Source organism: Zea mays, chromosome 1 (genome assembly GCF_902167145.1).
Source record: "Zea mays cultivar B73 chromosome 1, Zm-B73-REFERENCE-NAM-5.0, whole genome shotgun sequence".
NCBI classification, from domain to species: domain Eukaryota; kingdom Viridiplantae; phylum Streptophyta; class Magnoliopsida; order Poales; family Poaceae; genus Zea; species Zea mays.
The window spans coordinates 31,485,635-31,504,510 of NC_050096.1; the positions used below are offsets into that span (position 1 = coordinate 31,485,635).

General features: G+C 47.4%; 2 protein-coding genes across 7 annotated transcripts; one reads left to right on the plus strand and one right to left on the minus strand.

Moving 5' to 3' along the window:
• Positions 1-1,529: 1,529 nt before the first annotated feature.
• LOC103633295 (protein NRT1/ PTR FAMILY 8.3) lies at positions 1,530-13,852 on the minus strand. Of its 6 annotated transcripts, none has more exons than XM_008655004.4 (5): positions 13,576-13,847; positions 5,995-6,094; positions 3,743-3,960; positions 2,807-3,363; positions 1,530-2,471 (listed from the first exon to the last, which is right to left on the minus strand). In XM_008655004.4, exons 1-5 carry the CDS (start codon positions 13,636-13,638, stop codon positions 1,649-1,651), a joined length of 1,761 nt encoding a protein of 586 aa, XP_008653226.1. In that variant the 5' UTR covers positions 13,639-13,847; the 3' UTR covers positions 1,530-1,648. The 6 variants fall into 6 exon arrangements, 3 of the variants coding, with proteins under 3 accessions (XP_008653226.1, XP_020401382.1, XP_008653237.1); XM_020545793.3 differs by having other exon boundaries at positions 6,084-6,094; positions 13,576-13,747; XR_004853081.1 differs by having other exon boundaries at positions 1,540-2,471; positions 2,550-3,363; positions 5,995-6,083; positions 13,576-13,851.
• Positions 13,853-17,525: 3,673 nt separating this feature from the next.
• On the plus strand, positions 17,526-18,357 carry LOC100277598 (uncharacterized). Its single transcript, NM_001151113.2, has one exon. The coding sequence runs from the start codon at positions 17,583-17,585 to the stop codon at positions 18,102-18,104; it is 522 nt and encodes a 173-aa protein (NP_001144585.1). The 5' UTR covers positions 17,526-17,582; the 3' UTR covers positions 18,105-18,357.
• The last annotated feature ends 519 nt before the right edge of the window (positions 18,358-18,876 follow it).

Genomic DNA, 18,876 nt, shown 5'->3' on the forward strand with positions numbered 1-18,876 from the left:
GGGTTGATGCATTGTATAGTGCGATGGGAAGTGCTGCTGGGACGGGTGAGGATTACGGTAACAATCCTCCTCAAAAAGGTCATGTGCGGACTGCCTGGACATTGGCCCGGACCGTCCGTGATTATGTGCGGACCGTCCATTGTTGTACGCGGACGGTCCGACTGGGTAGTTTAGATTCTGTGTCGTGTGTGGTGGTTCGGGCGCATATCTAGGTAACTCATTAAAAATCGGCCCGACTGTTGTTGGTCCGGACGGTCCGCGCTCACGTGCGGACGGTCCGGGCATGTGCAGATCGGCTGATTTGCTGCCGATTTGCGGTTGCTCAGGGTATGTGTCCATCGGCATCCCATAAAGGGGTTGTGACTGGTCGTGACAACCTGTAGCCGATGTGTTACGCGTGTTACCTCCTAACTCAACCTCGTGCGAAGGAAAATTTGTGATACTAGATTTATCAAATGCACGTACTAGTCTCTTAAGATCGCTTTGCATACCCCCTATGATGTTCTGCATTTGTTCACGCTGATCTTCTACATAATTTCTAAGAGATTGCAGATCGTTGGTATTACTTACATTGGGGATATCTGGCGTGGGTTGGAGCGAAGCCGGATCCGTCGCCCGATGTCGGAAGACCTTGTTGTTCCTGTCCACTTTGAAGTTGGCCAAGAACTTTGCTTTCGCCTCCTGGATCATCCGCTCCTTGTGCTCCTCGAACTGGAGCTGCTCGTCAGCCGGCAAGGTTTCCCAAGTCGGCTTTATGATGTTGCTTGGAGAAATATCAGAGCTATCCCTTGAACCGGCCATTGAGGGCCGATTTGATGAGCTTAGATATGTATGTCCCCAGCGGAGTCGCCAAAAAGTATGTTGACGCTTTTTTGGAGCGCCAAATACTCAAGAAGAACCGGCGGCGGTGCTCTCTGGTCAGGCGCGGACGGTCCGCGGCCTGGGGCCGGACGGTCCGCGACCTGGCACAGGGGCTAGGGTTTCCTGCCTGACGGCCGGACGGTCCGCGCCCTGGAGCCGGACGGTCCGCGCGTGCGCAGGGGCGGCAGAAGATCACCGGCGGCGCCTGGATCTCGCTCCCGGGAGGGACCCCGTCGGGGAGGAGTGATCCTAGGGGTTGTCTAGGCTCGGGCCGGCCGACCTAGACTCCTCTAATCGGCGTAGAGTCGAAGAGAGGCGAAGAATTTGGGGATTGATAGGCTAAACTAGAACTAGACTAGAACTACTCCTAATTGTACTGGAAATAAATGCGAATAGAAGTTGTATTGATTCGATTGATAATTACAAATCGACCGTAGACCTCTCTATTTATAGAGGAGGGGGGTTGGACCCTTTACACAACTGATTCCGAGCTAATTCCGCGAATATAGCTAACAACCGTAGCACAAAACTCGGAACTCTAATCTGTTCTGCGCACGCGCGGACCGTCCGGCCCACAGGCGCGGACTGTCCGGACCGCGGACCGTCCGGCCTCAGGGCCGGACCGTCCGCCAGCTCTTTTTTGGTTCAAACATATCCAGTACCAAAGATGGAGTAATGTACACAGTACACGACACATGAGATTATGTACGCACTGTAGTATTTCAGCATAAACAAATTGTACATTGAGCTTTGCTGTACAAGTAAATTGCAAAGTGGAGAAGGAACTTTAAGCAACAGAAGCTATCTTGCACTTGTATTGTTGAGCGTAATATATAAAAACAAGGAAATTTAGTGAGCTGAGACCGGCTATCAGCCAGAAAAAGCGGTCAAGATGGCCTTCGTTCAAGTTATCAGGGATCCACCCCAATTGCCCATTCCGAGTTGTGAAATATGACACCAGGCTTAAGATGAATGAGCTGAGATAACTTCCAAGTGACACGGTAACGAGAGCGAAAGCTGAGCATAAGCTTCTCATGGCATCTGGTGACTGATTGTAGAAAAACTCAGCTTGACCAATTGATGTGAACACCTCGCCCACACCGACCAGCAAATACTGAGGCGCTTGCCAAAGGATGCTCATAGGAACAGGTACCTTCTGATGAACCAGGTCCTCTGCCACTGCCACCTGTAGACGATTGATCTCGACTAGCGCTGCAACTGCCACTGCGACTGTAGACACAAATAGACCGATCCCCATCCGTTGAAGTTCTGAGAAACCTCTCTCTTTCCCACTGAATCTCCTGGCTATGGGCACAACTAACCTCTCATAAATTGGAACCCAAACGACAACACTGATAACATCTAGGGACGACAGAGTTGCTGCTGGAATCTTGAATGGACCAATTTGGTTATCGAGGGTCATCCCCTGTTCTATGAACATCGATGAGTTTTGAGCACATACGGTGAAGAACACAATTCCTGTTGCCCAGATTGGAAACATCCTCAGTAGTATTTTAAGCTCTTCAACTTGTGTGACTGTGCAAAGTCTCCATGAATTGCGAGGACCATCACATTCATTCCACAAAATGACTGCCGCTTTGTCAAGGAAACTGTTCAGGAAAGAGCACGTGTCAGCTGGGACAGCATGTGAGTCTTCGCGCATATGTACAAATCCTGTGTATGCTTACCTTTCATAGTTCTGAAAAAAGGTTGCTGTGTCCAGGAAGTTCCAAGACACAAGCTTAAAAGCATGCAATGTCAGAACAAAAGTGCAGTATAAATGAATATCTGTATTTGATACATTTCAGTAAACTTTTATTTTTGAATATTTGTTTTCCCCAAACATGTAACCTAAACCACAACTTCTCAATGCCTTTCTCCTTTGTTGAGTAAAAGGATATATCTTACAGGGAAAATAATTGTCACTGATAACCAAGAAAAATACCTGAATTCACTACTGTGCTCCAGCTTACGACTCCCCTCAATAGCTGAAGTCTTACCATCTAGCTCATAGAGAAGAGAACTGTCAACCGGCAAATCTGTTTTTCGCTTGTGAGTGGCTGCCACAACTACCTGGCATGCTCTTGTAAGTGGGCTTCCTCCCGGTATCTGAAACCTATATATATCTGAACCTATAAAAAAGCTTCCAATAGCCAAGGCAATGAAAAAAGTAGGGATCCCAAAGCCAATGCTGTATCCACAATTCTCTTGTACCCAAATAAGAACTGTGCCAGAGATCAAAGAACCAATATTTATGCAGAAATAAAACCAATTGAAGAAAGCTCCTTTCTTTGCTTTCTCAACTGGATCAGTATCATCAAATTGGTCAGCCCCAAAGGATGAAACACACGGCTTTATACCACCAGCTCCCAGAGCAATCATGTATAATCCAACAAAGTATAAAAGATACTGTGATAAGGTCGGTTGTGGACAAATAGACCCAACACATTGAGGGGGCTGGAAAGAAGGAACTGATGCTGAAAGTGTCAATGCCGACATCCCCTTCATTGAATGCACATTAAAAAGTCATTAGCACTTGGCACAGAATATCTGCAGGAATGATTGCTTAAGAAGGATAAAAGATTCATAATTGGCAGGTAGAGAAACACAAGTAGGTCTGCAATTGACGCATCATGCATGTTTTCAATGAACTATCATGCCAGTAAATGCTCACAACAATTATGAAGTTGCTTATGTCATAGCAGAAAAGCTATATGTGAACATTTATCCAATCTTTCTTTAATTGACAACCAATAGGTAAATACCAATGCAAAACAACATACTACAATTTTAGGGCACTTAATACATTAACTTCCCTAAAAATTAATACACAAAGGCACAACTACAGGTATCTTGAGGTAAATGCACATTCGTGTCTTACAAGAAAGTAAATAGTGGAGAAAACAGCAATAGTCCTGTACTTTCCCCAGTACGAATCTGCTAAGGTTGCTCCAATAAGTGGTGTAAGATAACAAGTTCCTTGCCAGGTTGTGAAGTTCCTGGCAGCAGAAACGTTTCCTTCATGTAGTCTTGTTGAAAGGTAAGTGACCAAACTTTTTGAGATTCCATAGTAGGCCAAACGTTCACAAACTTCAGTTCCTATCATATAACAGAAAGGCAATTTCCAATTTGACACGATATTAGATCTAAGTACGAAAAAATTAAGTTTCTAATGTTTAGCATATCAAAGAATCATATATTTACAAACACTCTTAAGTTCAAAAATACGGAACAAAGGTTCCCACTTAAATCAGTTGCATGTGCTAAAAACTAAGAAGTCAGTTTTTTACTCAATAGAACAGAGTTTATCATGTGGGGCCGGCATTACCAGCGCCGACCCCAAACTCAGGTGCAGCAACCGCCGAGGCCAAATGGCTAGGTGCGGTTTAAGGAGCAGGCATGCAGATCGGCATGCAAGGCAAGCTAGAATTAGGGGGTTTGTTTTCTTTATTTGCATATCGGTATGCAAGGAAAGCTAGAATCAAGAGGGTTTGTTTCCTTTATTAGCAGGTTACGTGCCTATATATTGAATGTAATAGACACTCTTTGGAATTAAGAAAGAACTACCCATCTCTAGTATCCTTCTCTTTCTCCTCTTAATCTCACCCCTCTCACCATCGGGGCGCCGCTCAAAAACCCCAACGCCTCTACCTGCCGAAGCTACGAATTACGTAGCCGAGGTCCTGCTATGCTTTGGAAGCTGGCTAGTGCCAAAGGTCTGTCGCTGCCAGATGTTGCTACCTAAGTGATATTGTGTTTCATGAGTGTTTGTGTGTTTGGGGCTGTTATGTTTGTTTATGTTTCTCTCCTCTTGTAATCCCCTGTAATTCTTGTGTGGCCTCTTGGCTATGACTTTTGTGTTTTTGCTTCTCCTATTAATACAAAAAATACGCAATTCTCTTGCGTATTCGAGAAAAAAAACTTCGTAGCCTCGGCGGGTAGAGGCGTCGGGGTTTTCGCCCGGTGGCCCGATGGTGAGATTAAGAGGAGAAAGAGAGGGGACTAGAGATGGATAGTTCTTTCTTAATTCCAAAGAGTGCCTATTACATTCAATATATAGGCACATAGCATGCTAATAAAGGAAACAAACCCCCTTGATTCTAGCTTGCCTTGCATGTCGATCTACAAATAAAGGAAACAAACCCCCTAAGTCTAGCTTGCCTTGCATGTCGATCTGCATGCCTGATCCTTAAACCGCGCCTAGCCACTTGGTGTCGGCAGTTGCTGCACCTAAGCGCGGGGTCGGCGCTGGTAATGCCGGCCCTACATGACATCTCTCATGGAACCACAGGCTGTCAAGGGCGTCGGTGCCCAAGACAGCAAGACCTCGCGAAAGGGCCTCTAGTGTAATGATTAAGGCTTCCAAGTAGCACCTTCAGGTCCCGGTTTCGATCCCCCTTGGGGGCGAATTTCTGGCTTGGTTAAAAAAAATCCCTTGTTGTGCCCCATCCGCTCCCGGGTTACATCTTGCACACCACCCTCCGGCTGGGCCGTTGGCCCGTTGCAGAGTGGGCGGTGATGGCCTGCTAGTGATTGAGGGCTAGGGTTCGAGGATTTTCTCGGTCGGGACCATGTTTCGGTCTCTTCTCAATATAATACCGGGAGGGCGGTCTTTCCCTCCCCGGGCGAGTTTTTTTTAAGCAGGACCTCGGCGACGTAATTTGTAGCCTGAGCGGGTAGAGGCGTCAGGGTTTTTGCCCGACGGCCTGATGGTGAGAGGAGTGAGATTAAGAGGAGAAAGAGAGGGAGACTAGAGATGGGTAATTCTTTCCTGCTAATAAAGGAACAAACCCCCTTGATTCTAGCTTGTCTTGCATGCCGATCTGCAAATAAAGGAAACAAACCCCCTAATTCTAGCTTGTCTTGCATGTGCATCTGCATGCCTGCTCCTTAAACCGCGCCTAGCCACTTGGTGTCGACGGTTGTTGCACCTGAGTGCAGGGTCGGCGCTGGTAATGCCGGCCCCACATGACAGGGTTCCAACCTCTACAGATCGTACACAGTTGAACAAAGAAGTCATTTGGACCTATGCTTCCATAAAGAAGTTTACAGTGACATGACTCAACTGGTTTTCGTTCGAGAACAAATATGTTTGTGTCATTTCTTAGCAGAAAGCTCTGACTGTTTTCTTACCAAGAATCAATGAACATGCTCTCCAGTTCCCTGTGTTATGCTTTAAAATAGGAAAACCTCTAAAGTCAACTGACCCATCACCTGTGTACCTGGCAAGATCCTGTCCACAATGTAAAATTGTTTATAATTTATCTGCAAACTATTCAACAGGTATGTGCTTCCTAGGACAGCATCAAAATCATAAGCAAAGTATAGGGCACATAGAAAAAATACTATTGAAAGAAACAAAAGGAAAAATGGGAGATATAATTTGTAGGAAGTTGCATGCAAAACAGTCATCCATGTGCCTGAACAATGAACATTGACTTATGATTTTTGTTGGGTTTCAACTTTGCCTACCCTTGGGACTAAAAGACTTTGTTGTTATTGTAGAGAAACAGGGTTGAGGGCAATTGGCCACACCTCAATGAGAGGGGGCACCTTCTATTATATAGAGCTGGCTGGCCTGCTTTACAAGGCAGGGATAATTCCCCTGATTTATCCCTGATTTACATCTGCTATATCTAGCAACTAATCCCTGATTTACATCTGCTATCTATAGCAGCTAGGATTCTATCCCTGATTTACATCTGCTATCTATAGCAGCTAGGATATCCACAGATGGCATATTCTATTGCCTAACACCCGCCCGCAGTCGCAGCGGGAGGCTCCCGGACGCAAAGACTGGATCGAAATTCTCGAAAGAGTGCTGTCGGAAGCCCTTTAGTCATGATGTCGGCGAACTGGTGAGAGGAGGGCACATGGAGAACCCGAATTTCACCAAGGGCCACCTTTTCGCGGACGAAGTGAATGTCGATCTCGATGTGATTCGTTCGCTTGTGGTGGACGGGGTTGGCCGTCATGTAGACGGCGCTGACATTGTCGCAGAAGACAACTGTGGCAGACGGCAGCTGGATGTGTAGCTCCTGGAGTAACTGTCGAAGCCAGCAGCACTCAGCCACAACGTGAGCCACAGCCCGATACTCGGCCTCGGCGCTAGAGCGGGACACCGTGGTCTGGCGCTTGGAGGACCATGAAACTAGATTGTCGCCGAGATAGACACAGAAGCCAGAGGTGGATCGTCGAGAGTCTGGGCAGCCTGCCCAGTCGGCGTCAGAGTAGGCAGTCAGCTTGGTGACAGACCCGGTGCCAATGTGAAGACCCGAGGAGAGAGTCCCCTGGACGAAGCGTAAGATGCGCTTGACCAGCGCACGGTGAGGCTCGCGCGGGGCGTGCATGAAGAGGCACACCTGCTGAACAGCATATGCCAGATCAGGACGAGTCAACGTCAGGTACTGGAGAGCCCCCGCTAAGCTCCTGTACTCTGATGCATCCTTCTCTGACAGTAGATCCCCGTCGGTCGCAGATAGCTTGGCGTGAGTGTCAACAGGTGTCGATGTCGGATGACACTCAGCCATGCCTGCGCGCTGAAGAAGCTCGACCGCGTACTGTCGCTGGGAGAGGAAGAGACCATCGGAGGAGCGTGTGACAGCGATGCCGAGGAAGTGGTGGAGGGCGCCAAGATCCGTCATGGAAAACTCGGAGCTCAACCGAGTCATAATGCGTTGTAGCAGGGCCGACGACGAGGCGGTGAGGATGATGTCGTCGACGTACAACAGTAGGTAGGCGAGACTTGTCCCCTCTCGTAGAACGAAAAGAGACGTGTCGGAGATGGAGGCGACGAAGCCGAGGTGCCGGACGAAGGTGGCGAAGCGCTGGTACCATGCTCGCGGAGCCTGCTTCAGGCCATACAAGGACTTCTGCAGATGGCAGACGTGATCTGGAGCGCCAGGGTCGACGAATCCTGGCGGCTGTTGGCAGTAGACGGTCTCCTCGAGGTGGCCGTGAAGAAAGGCGTTCTTCACGTCCAGTTGATGAATGGGCCAGGCGCGGGATGCAGCGATGCTGAGTACAGACCGTATGGTAGCCGGTTTGACAACCGGGCTGAAGGTCTCGTCGTAGTCAACGCCCTCGCGCTGGGAGAAGCCACGGACAACCCAGCGAGCCTTGTGGCGAGCAAGGGACCCATCGGCATGGAACTTGTGCCGGAAGATCCACTTCCCTGTTACGACGTTGGCTCCGGGGGGCCGCGGAACAAGCTCCCAGGTGTTGTTGTCGACGAGGGCCTGATATTCATCCATCATCGCGGCACGCCAGTTGGCGTCAGCCAGCGCGCTGCGGTAGTTTGTCGGAAGCGGCGATGGTGAGGATGACGTCGTGGCCGCCAGCCCCTCATAGCAGACACGAGGAATGGCACCCGTCATGGTGCGAGTGACGCGCGGCGACGGCGGAGGCGATGAAGTCATAGGGGCTGCTGGGACAGCTGCCGGCTCGGACGTAGACGTTGTACGGGAACGACGGACGTAGACTCGTGGGAAGGGAACCACGTCGGGTCCAGGCGGGGGCACGGGACCACGCCCGCCCGGTGTCGCAGAAGGCGAGTCATGTGAGGCTGCAACGTCTGGGGGCGGTTGCTCAACATCCGAGTGGGATGGAGCAACCACGGGCGTCGAGGATGGAGTCCCACCTGCAACAACAGTAGGACAGGGCACCGAAACCATATCGTCGTCGAGGAGGAATTCTAGGGAAGCAGAGGACGAGACGTCTGAGGTGGCTGCAAAGGGAAAGGTGGTCTCGTCGAATGTGACATGGCGAGAGATGATGATGCGACGGGTTGATAGGTCGAGACAGCGGTAACCTTTGTGTGAGCTAGGATATCCTAGGAAGATGCATGCCGTGGAGCGAGGGGCGAGCTTATGTTTAGAGGTTGCTTGCATGTTGGGGTAACAGAGAGACCCAAAAACACGCAGATGGCTATAAGTTGGTGGTTGATTATGCAGACGAGTATAGGGAATTTCATGCTGAATAGAGGAGGATGGGCGCCTATTATGGAGGTAGCAGGCTGTCAGGAGTCCCTCGGCCCAATATGTGGGTGGTAGGGAAGCATGTAGAAGCATGGTGCGAATTGAATTGTTGAGTGTGCGGATGATACGTTCAGCCTTGCCATTTTGGGGAGATGTGTAGGGACAGGAGAGGCGAAGGTGAGTGCCTTGAGCAGCGAGGAATTTGATGGTGGCAGTGTTTACGAATTCAGTGCCGTTATCAGTCTGAAAGCATTTGACGGGGAGGCTGAATTGTGTTTGGGCAGAGGCAGCAAGCTCGACTAAGTGTTGGTGGACATCAGATTTTTTTCGGAGCGGAAAAACCCAACAGTAGTGAGTGTAATCATCCAAACAGACCAAGTAATATGAAAAACCAGACAAACTATTGATGGGTGAAGTCCATACATCACAGTGAACGAGTTCAAAGGGTGCATGAGTTATGGAATGCGAAGAACTAAAAGGTAGACGCGTATGCTTGCCTAGTTGACATGAGTGACATAGGGAGTGTTGTACTTTATTACAGGAAATAACATGAAGTTTATTGAGACGCTCTAAAACGGCGGGGGCGGGGTGACCGAGACGTTGATGCCAGAGAGTTGACGATGTAGCCAGGAGAGCATGAGGTGGAGCGCCAGGTGTGGAGGCAGGCATGGTGTATAGGTCCCCGTCGCAGTTACAACGGAGAATCACGCGTTCCGTCCTGAGATCCTTAATAGAGAAACCATGGGCGTCAAATTCAAAGGAACAATTGTTGTCGCGAGTGAATTGACGAACGGATAACAGGTTGCGGACTATGGATGGGGCGACAAGGATATTATTAAGAGCAAAATTTGTTGTAGGTGTAGGAAGGACGGAATGACCTCTAGACATAACAGGTATACTAGTGCCATTACCTACTGTTATTGAGGAGATGGAGGGGGGAAGGCGCTGAGTAAGCATACCATCCGAGGACGTCATGTGCGTAGAGGCGCCGGAGTCAACAACCCAGGGCGAGTTGCCCTGAAGTTGCATGTTTTGCAGGGCAGCGATGAGGCCTGCTGCATCCCAGGTGCTGGTGGAGGTGTTGGAGCTGCTGGAGGACGCCTGGAGTGGAGCGAAGGCGGTGTGGGCCTGCGGGGAAGACCCGAGAATGCCCAGGGTGCGCCCAGCCTGGGCACTAGAACCTCCCTGGCGGCGCTGTCCAGGAGGGGTGACGCGCTCTCCAGGGGCCACACGTTCGCCAGTCCAGGGATTAAAGCCCCAGGGAACACGTTTGTTGGTGCTGGTGTTGCCGGAGTTGTTGGAGAAGCTACCAGAGGTGTTGTAGAAGGGCTGGTGGCCGCCTTTTTTGGTATTAGGGCGCCGGCCGCCCTGCTAGTGCTGCTGCTGCGAACCACCAACATTAGCTAGGAGGGCAGCAGCAGCACGCGTCTTCTCGTCGTTCTGCAGCCGCAGCTCTTTGAGGAGTAGCTGATGGCGTGCGGTGGCGAGGGTGAGGGGTTGCTGTCCGGCGATGTTGTCGGCGACGCCGGAGTAGACCTCGTTAAGTCCACGCAGCAGGTTGAGGACGAGGTTGGGCTCAGATACGGGCTGCCCAACGTCGCGTAGTTCGTCGGCCTTCTCCTTCATGCGAACGCAGTAGGCGTCAATGGACAGGTCCCCCTGAGTCATCGAGTGAAACTCGTGATTCAGGAAGATGGCGCGGGGAGCTTTGTTTGCCTGGAACACCTCGCCGATGGCCTTCCAAAGGGCGCTCGCCGTCTGGGTGCTGTCGGTCATGGCGAGGTTGAGGACGGCGTCGGAGGTGGTGCTGTACATCCATCCGCGGACGCAGAAGTCAGCCTGTGCCCATGCCGCATCGGTGGGGCGCGAAGTGGAGAGGTGATGCAGCAGCCCAATTTCCCACACGTGGCCTGAAACGTCGTCGACCACTTGGTGTAGTTGGAAGGTTTCAACTCCAGGGTCATGGGGACGTGGAGCTTGATGTTGATGGTGGCAAAGGGGCAGAGGACAGGAGCAGAATCGGCAGCATCGGAGATGGTGCTCATGGCGCAGGGAAGGGGAAGGAGAGGGCAGACGGCGCGGTCTGGTTAAGGCGGCGCGGCTGGAGGAGAGAAGGTGAGGGGGGGGTTGGGAAATTAGATCGATGCCTGGGCCTCTGATACCATGTAGAGAAACAGGGTTGAGGGCAATTGGTCACACCTCAATGAGAGGGGGCACCTTCTATTATATAGAGCTGGCTGGCCTGCTTTACAAGGCAGGGATAATTCCCCTGATTTATCCCTGATTTACATCTGCTATATCTAGCAACTAATCCCTGATTTACATCTGCTATCTATAGCAGCTAGGATTCTATCCCTGATTTACATCTGCTATCTATAGCAGCTAGGATATCCACAGATGGCATATTCTATTGCCTAACAGTTATTATATTATAATTTGTAAGAAGTGGCATTCTATTTAATTTTTTTTCGAACGATGCAGGAGAACTACGTGTCATTTCATTAAGGAAGATAGAAAAATCAAGTACACATGGAGGAAAACTCCCCGAACACCAAACACAAGACACCAACTCACTTTGAAAACAACGAACAAGACACCACGACCAACTACCTAGCAGCTAAGGGGGCTCCCTCCTCAAGAGGAGTTTATGCAGACCTGCAGCCCCAGCTAGACACCACATGTGACCTTCGGCGGCCACCTGAGAAAGAACCGCCTGTGCTTGAGGTTGGACACTATCAAACACGCAGGCGTTCCTGTGTTTCCACAAAATCCAGGTGACTAAGATGACCAAGGTATTGAAACCTTTTCTCAGATCTTTGTCGAGAGATGCAGCAGCCTGACTCCACCAGGAACGGAACCTGCTAGAAGGGCAGGGTGGCCTGACTTTGTCCACCAGGAACATGATATTATAATTTGTAAGAAGTGGCATTCTATTTAATGGCACAGGCATAAACCTTGATCTTCTATACCTGCCAACTATGATCAATCCTAAACCAGTTTTACATGATATTGAATAGAGAATCTAAGGAGCATGTCATTTCTCGGAAGTCAGAATCAACACAAGATGCTTTCAACGGTAGGTGTACATGACCCTGTGATCACCATACGGTGTCCATATACACTTCTCAGCCCCACCAAAAAAGTCATTAATTGTTCATTACTTGATTAGTAGATAATCCCATTAGTGTGGCATTTTAGGAGAATTACTCCAGGAAAAACGAGGACAAACATCTCTTATCAAATGACAAGATATGTATCAAGAGTGGTTTTAGAAAGACAACATGAATATAAACTAGAACTAGAAAGAAAAAAATCACCATTACTTCAAAATGGATGTTCTGACATGATTGGAGAGCTTAGATCTCTTTATATACTCCCTCCATGCCAAAATAAATTAACTTCTACAGTTGTCCTAAGCCAAACCATTTTAAATTTGACCAATATAAAAAACCATTTATATTTATGAGACCAAATTAGTATCACTACATACATCATGAAATATATTTTCATAATGAATTTATTTGGTGTCATAGATGTCGTTACTCTTTCCTATAAAGTTGATCAAATGTAACATAATTTGACTTTAGGTGATTCTAGGAATTAAATTATTTTGGAGCAGAGAGAGTATCCAGTCCACAAGGGAAAAAACATCACATGTCCAGGAGAATTGCTATGGCCTCACCTGGGATATTTTAGCAATGATGCTAAATCTATTATCTAAATTTCAGTTCCCCTCTTTGTTCATCTCACTTCACTTGTATTGTTCCAAATAAAAAAAATGGTCATGCTGAACAGCTAAGTATAGCAGATATCCTCTTTTCCTGTTCCTAAAGTTTTGTTGCAGCTAAACTTTGTTTTTCTAAGAGCATAAACTAGTAGGGAACTACACCACATTTGAATACTGGCTGTATAATTACTATTAACAAGAAATAGAATACTGAAGAATTTTTCTAAATCTTTGAAAAACACTATTTTGATTGGAAAAAAACAGAGATTTTTTTATAACTAGGGTGGATTAGAAATTGAGTAACCCATAACCTAATGCCTATGACAACAATAGATGAAAAAGTCTAAAGCATTCACGTTTCCGTCAAACATGTGTAACCCATTCCACTCCAACTGTTTCAATCAAGTCCTTAGAGAAGTTGCCCACTACCAATAAAATTAGACATCAAAGCTCTCAATCAAAGCAACATCAGTGTATCTTGTACTTACAAAAATAAATGAATTTCACGAAAACTGATTTGGCTCATTTCCATAAGTACTTTTTAAGAGCAAAAAAGGTATTTTTTGGGAGCATTCCATAAGTAACGTTTACAAGTCAATCGACCTATAGTCCTCAAAACTGTTGCGTGTAGCAACCTACTACATCCAATACATTATTCCAAGATACGTATTTCGTATTTATTTTTCATTTGTTGTACAGCGTCCCCCTTTTTCATTGGTATTTTCCTTCCCCGTGACTATTAAATTTGCAATCCAGCAATTACAGAAGCACACGCTAATCAATTCAAAGGCCACGCAATGCCAAGAATCCCAGGAACTGAGCAATCGAAGTGTAGTTTCCTCATTTCTCTTCCGATTCTGACCAATTTAAGCATTTGCGATCAAGCGGAACTTAACCAAAAGAATAAGCTAAAGGGGATTAGAAAAGAATCCCCTACGGATTCTGAATCCTGGTGCACCAAAAGTTCAGGAAAAGGAACAAAATCTCCATGCAGAAATGGTGGTGAACTACCTCAGGCTCCGTCGCGCGCACCAGCAGGTTTTGCCGCCGCTCCTCCACCAGCGACGACTCCATGAAAGCAGCTTCTGAAGCCGTGGTCCGTGGAGGCTTTTCTCTCCAGAAGTAAGGGAAAGCTTCGAACCTTGAAGAGTGATCAGTGATTGCTTCTTCGGCAATTGATGTTTTTTTTATTGCCGGCAATTGATGTTGGTCCAACTAATATGATTCGCCAAGCAGAGACGGCGAACCGACGAGCTTATCGTTTTGAGTTTTGTATGACTTTGCTGCCGTGTAGCTAGAGATGGTAACGGCTAAAAACCCGTTGGGTATTACTTGCCGAAACCCGTACCTGCGAAGAAAAAATATGCCCGCTAAAAAACTCATACCCATGACGGGTATAAAATTTTGCCCAAACTCATACCCATGCGGGTTTCGGGTACCCAACGGGTTTCCCATACCCACTAACATCAACATAAAAATAATTCATCATGTAAATAACAATCAATATATTAATAAGCTAGGATAAAAGGAACAGGTAATAACTAATTTTAGCTTAAAATTTGTTACATGAAGTTTATTTCAATTAGAACATATTCAATTAATAATATTATGAGACATATTTATACGGAATGATGATTTTAAGGCGGGTTTTTAAAACCCGTGGGTTTGCGTGTATGGGTAGTGGAAGAACAAACCCATGTCCACGTACCCGTTGGGTTTTCATTTGAACCCATTAACAAACTCATGGGTACAGAAATTGACCCAAACTCATACCCTAATAGAGCAAAAACCCACCGGGTTTCGGGTAGCGGGTACCCATTGCCATCTCTACGTGTAGCTCCAACAGTCACCGAACTTGTTGGGACTTGCATAAACTCGTTGGCGATATTTTACATGCCACATCCTCCTCAAAGTACCCAATTGCATAAGTGTTGAATACTTTCCGAACTAATACAATGATCATGTGTTGCGAAGCTATACAAATTTGGTGAAGTTCTCATCATATACCCTTTGTCATGTCGTCTAAGCGACGTTTGATGGCCTTGCACCTTGTGATGACAATAAGACTTGATTCTCGATTACCTGCCGGAAATTCCTTCATTACGGGATGGGATGATGAAGTTTCTTCTCATGGAGATGTAAATGGAGAAAAAATCTATTTCGAAGGATAAACGGGGATAGAGACGAGGACATTTACTGAGAAGGTTAATGTGTATTCACCCTTCTTAAACAAAAACATCGTTGTCCACATTGCAACCATTGTTCAGAGAAGATGAATGCAACGCGGAGGACTTTCAAGAGTTTCAGGACTTTGAGGAGTTCTAGAGTGGATTAGTGGCAACCCTCCCAGTCATCTATCTATGAAAACCTTATCTGTTTCGCTTTAGCACTTTGATTACACACGAGGAATTCTTTCATTACGGGATAAGGATGTGGATGTCTCCGACGTCATGATGTAATAAGTTAATGTATCTTTATATGATTATTCGAGCACTGTGCGATGATGTTTATTTATTTAATTGTCATGTACACGATTATGATCTTGGCACGTATATAATTCGCATTCGGTTTGCATTCAAAAACTGGGTATGCCATCTAACCACCCTCCATGAATCTAACCTTGGTGGCGACGCTACCCTCTCCCTCTCTATGTCCATGCATCCTCGACCACCTGTCAGTGTTGTTCACGCCTTCTAGGATGCCTCCTCAGCCACACGCACTTTCCATGTCGCCCGCCCACACCTCCCCATCTGGTCGTGTTCTTGATTATTTTTTCTTTTTGGTCGAAGTAATAAGAAATGACAAGAGACACAGACATGCATCCTAAGTGTAAATTAGTAAGTTTCAACCAAATTACCTTTGTGTCCATCTAGAGCTGTTGTAGAAGCCAAACAATTTCATGGTGGATCATAGATCTACTAATGGAACTATTCCACGGTGAAACTCATATCTAAATTCTCTTTTTGGATGAAGATGTTCTAAATAAACTATTAATGACTAAAGAGAAGAGAACCAATCACATTTGTACTAATGGGGGCGCACAAAGAAATACAGTTGTATTGTAAGTTATAAGCCATTGTAGAGGACATCTGAACACAACAACACAACCTCGTCTAAAGTTGTCAGGAGTAGATTTTTTTCCCTTTAGATCAAGTTTTATAATCGGATACAAGAAGAATCTCTACTTAAAACATGGGTTTCCACCATCGTGCATCACACACAAAATGTGTAGGCCTATTTCTTTCCCCTGCGTCTCGTCTAACAACCGGATAAGCTTATATTCATGTAATCGGATAAGGACAACAAAAACAAGATAAACCTCCATACATATGATCGAATAAGATAGCACTTCCATTGAGCCTTCCACTCACCTCCTTTGTCTCTTGTCTCGTCCTCTGCCCTTCCCATGGGTGCCCATGCACACTCCTTCCCCCCATATCCCTCGATTCACCAGACGCACGCCCCACATGGTGAAGAACGACGACAGTCACGACAGTTGCAGGCGGAGCAACGAGCCAAGTGGCTCGCCCTCATCCTTGAGGTCATCGCGGATGCATGACACCTTCTCGAGCGATGGCCGATGTTGTTCTGTCATAATGACGCACCCGAGAGCTCAACATACCTCCAGCGGGGACCCATAAGTAGGTGTCGCTTTGGTTGTTGTCGTGGCTGCCAGTATTTAGCACCGGCAATGCCCTACGTGGTATCCCACGCAGTGCTTTTGTTGGTAGGCAAGATCGACAAGTAGCTCGATGGTTCGTGCCTATGCTCGACATAACATAGAAATTTATACAGGTTCGGACCGCAAAGATGTGTAATACCCTATATTCTATGTGCGCATGTGATGGAATTAATCTCAAGTTCAATATTACATAGTGTGTGAAGTCAATGCTCTAGCTCGCCTTATATACGTGACGAAGTTAGGGTTACACGACGTCGAACAAATTGCTACAGTTACGCCTATATACACAAAACCAACTCCGACTAACACGTACACGTGTGGTCCGGTTGGCTTATCTCTTCTGCATGCACGTGAATCTATTTTGGAATAGCCACACCTATGTCTTTGAATTCCACGTCGTTATCTTATGTATCGGGCCAACGGATCAGCCCACCAAGCCCATCTATCTAATATGTAAGGTCCTTTAGCGGCTCATAAGCTGAATCTGGTCCGTGGAGTGGAGACCCAGAGGATATTTGTCCCCCACAGTGGTCGACATTGCCACGGTTACCACCGACTTGGAATTCCTAGATGAGCGCATAGTCTAGCGGCTTGCAGTAACTAGTAACAAGGATAGCCCGCTATTGACCCAGACGAGCAGCAGCAAGCTCCCTTCGAATAATTTGGGTGACGTCGCAACGCATAGGCATTGCACTAGTAAGTCTATAATTTTGGTGTCTATAGAGTTGAGTCAATCTTATTTCTATTGCCTTTTAAATATTATTTAATTATAGTTTAAAACATTTAAAATCAATTGTTTTTATGGCCACATTTTTAAAACAGACTATAGATACATACGCTCATATATGTACATGCTCACTCTACCCTTACAAAAATGGTCGAGAGAATTAACCCGACAAATGTTATGGCTGATGAAAGAAATGTATGCTACTTAATATCAATGCATGGACACATTGTCTATCATTAAAAAGAAATAATTAGCATAAATGAGTACCAAGTGTACTGAATCAAATCTCAAATCCAAATGGACATATTCTACTGTAAGGAATCTAATCAATTGGGACGACTAATACCTCCCATTTGCAACACTCCAAAATGCGCTAACGATTCCTGGTTTTTATGTAGGAAGAAAGGATTAAGTCTCATCTTTTACTTATCCCCATACATGAATACTCAAAACAAGTATTTATTCTGACTAACATATGGTAAGGGGTTACCGCTAATCAACTTCACCTATTCAACGCCCTATATGTAAGTATGTAACCACACGCAGGCCGGCAACCCGATCCTCGACCGTCTCTGCGATTCCACTCACGCGAAAAGTGTTCCCTCTCCGATGGCTTTCTCGGCTTCCGTCGTCCAAGTCTCCGCCGTCGTCGTCTTAGCCGTCCTCTTCGCAACGGCCACCACCGAGGCAGGGGCGAACAATGCCGCTGTGGCCATGAACACCGCGGCGTTACCGACAGCGGCGTCCTCGCTCCAGTACACCTGCTACCTGTGCCACAAGCGCAAGAGCCTGATGATGAAGCGGTGCCCCATCGCGAAGGACGGCTGCCACGTGGCCTGTGTGACGCTGCCGACCCCTTCCACGCCCTCCCCTCCGCCCCCGGTGACCGCCCCCGGGGGCAGCGGCAGGGACGCCGACGACTGCTACGTCATGAAGGTGTACCCCGACGGCAGCTGGGTCGTCGTCGACGTGGTCAGCTGCCGGCAGGCCGCCCCGGCGTGCTACCTCACGTGCAACGACGACGACGAGCCTGGCCGGGACGGGGCCGCCGGCACCACCCCGGTAGCACCCAGGGGCGCGCTGCCGTCCCTCCTCGCCGACTTCGAGCGGTGCGGCAACCATGCCATTTAGCACTAGCAGTAGGGCTAATAACCACGACGATGCATGCAGTTGTCAAAAACGTCCAGTCGAACAGACTTTTTTTTGTCCCGTGCGTGTGCATGTCCATGTGAGGCCCGCGCATGTCGTTGGTCACGTAGTTTGTGCAGGGAACAAGATTCAGAAATGCAAAGTTGCACCACCTCATGGCTCATGTGCCTGCTTTTCTTTTCCTGTTTCCTTTTTGATGCCCCAAGTTGTGTTTGTCTAGTGGATGTGGATGCTCAACTGCCTAAGCCATTGGATTACAATCCAACCATCCAAATCGTGGGACTATGCTCATGACTATGTGCCTGTTTTCAGTTTTTCTCTTCATATTCTCAATATACGCAGTGCTTCAAGCAACAACAAAAGATGCAGTCTGCAGCACACCAAGACATCCTTCTACTACTGACAGCTGAATCCTAGATCGATCGGTGGTACATTAAACAACAGAAAGTTGTAAGGTTCACGCAGTCATAAATTTGATAGCATAGCCGTGCTAGTCTATACTATTTTATTAAAATTAATGTTGGCATCTAATGCTACTACGCCTTTACCTTTCACGCTCATACTCTGGATCCGTCCCACGTGCTCTAATTGGTTCTCCCGCTCTGACCTGGTGTCGGCGTTTCGACCCCGGGGGGTCTCTGGACCGACGAGTAAATTGTCGCTGCGTGTCCCAGCCCAAATGGGTCGGCGCGAGACGGGACACAAGGGGGAACAATAAGGGGAACCGCGGCCTCGTGTTGTCCTGCGCCCAGGG

Coding starts and splice junctions, on each gene's coding strand:
- LOC103633295 (XM_008655004.4), bottom strand. CDS start 13,638: ATGGAGTCGTCGCTGGTGGAGGAGCGGCGGCAAAACCTGCTGGTGCGC. Junction 3,364..3,742: donor TCTCCACTATTTACTTTCTT/GTAAGACACGAA, acceptor CATTCAATGAAG/GGGATGTCGGCATTGACACT. Junction 2,472..2,806: donor GAGCACAGTAGTGAATTCAG/GTATTTTTCTTG, acceptor TTTCCTGAACAG/TTTCCTTGACAAAGCGGCAG.
- LOC100277598 (NM_001151113.2), top strand. CDS start 17,583: ATGGCTTTCTCGGCTTCCGTCGTCCAAGTCTCCGCCGTCGTCGTCTTA.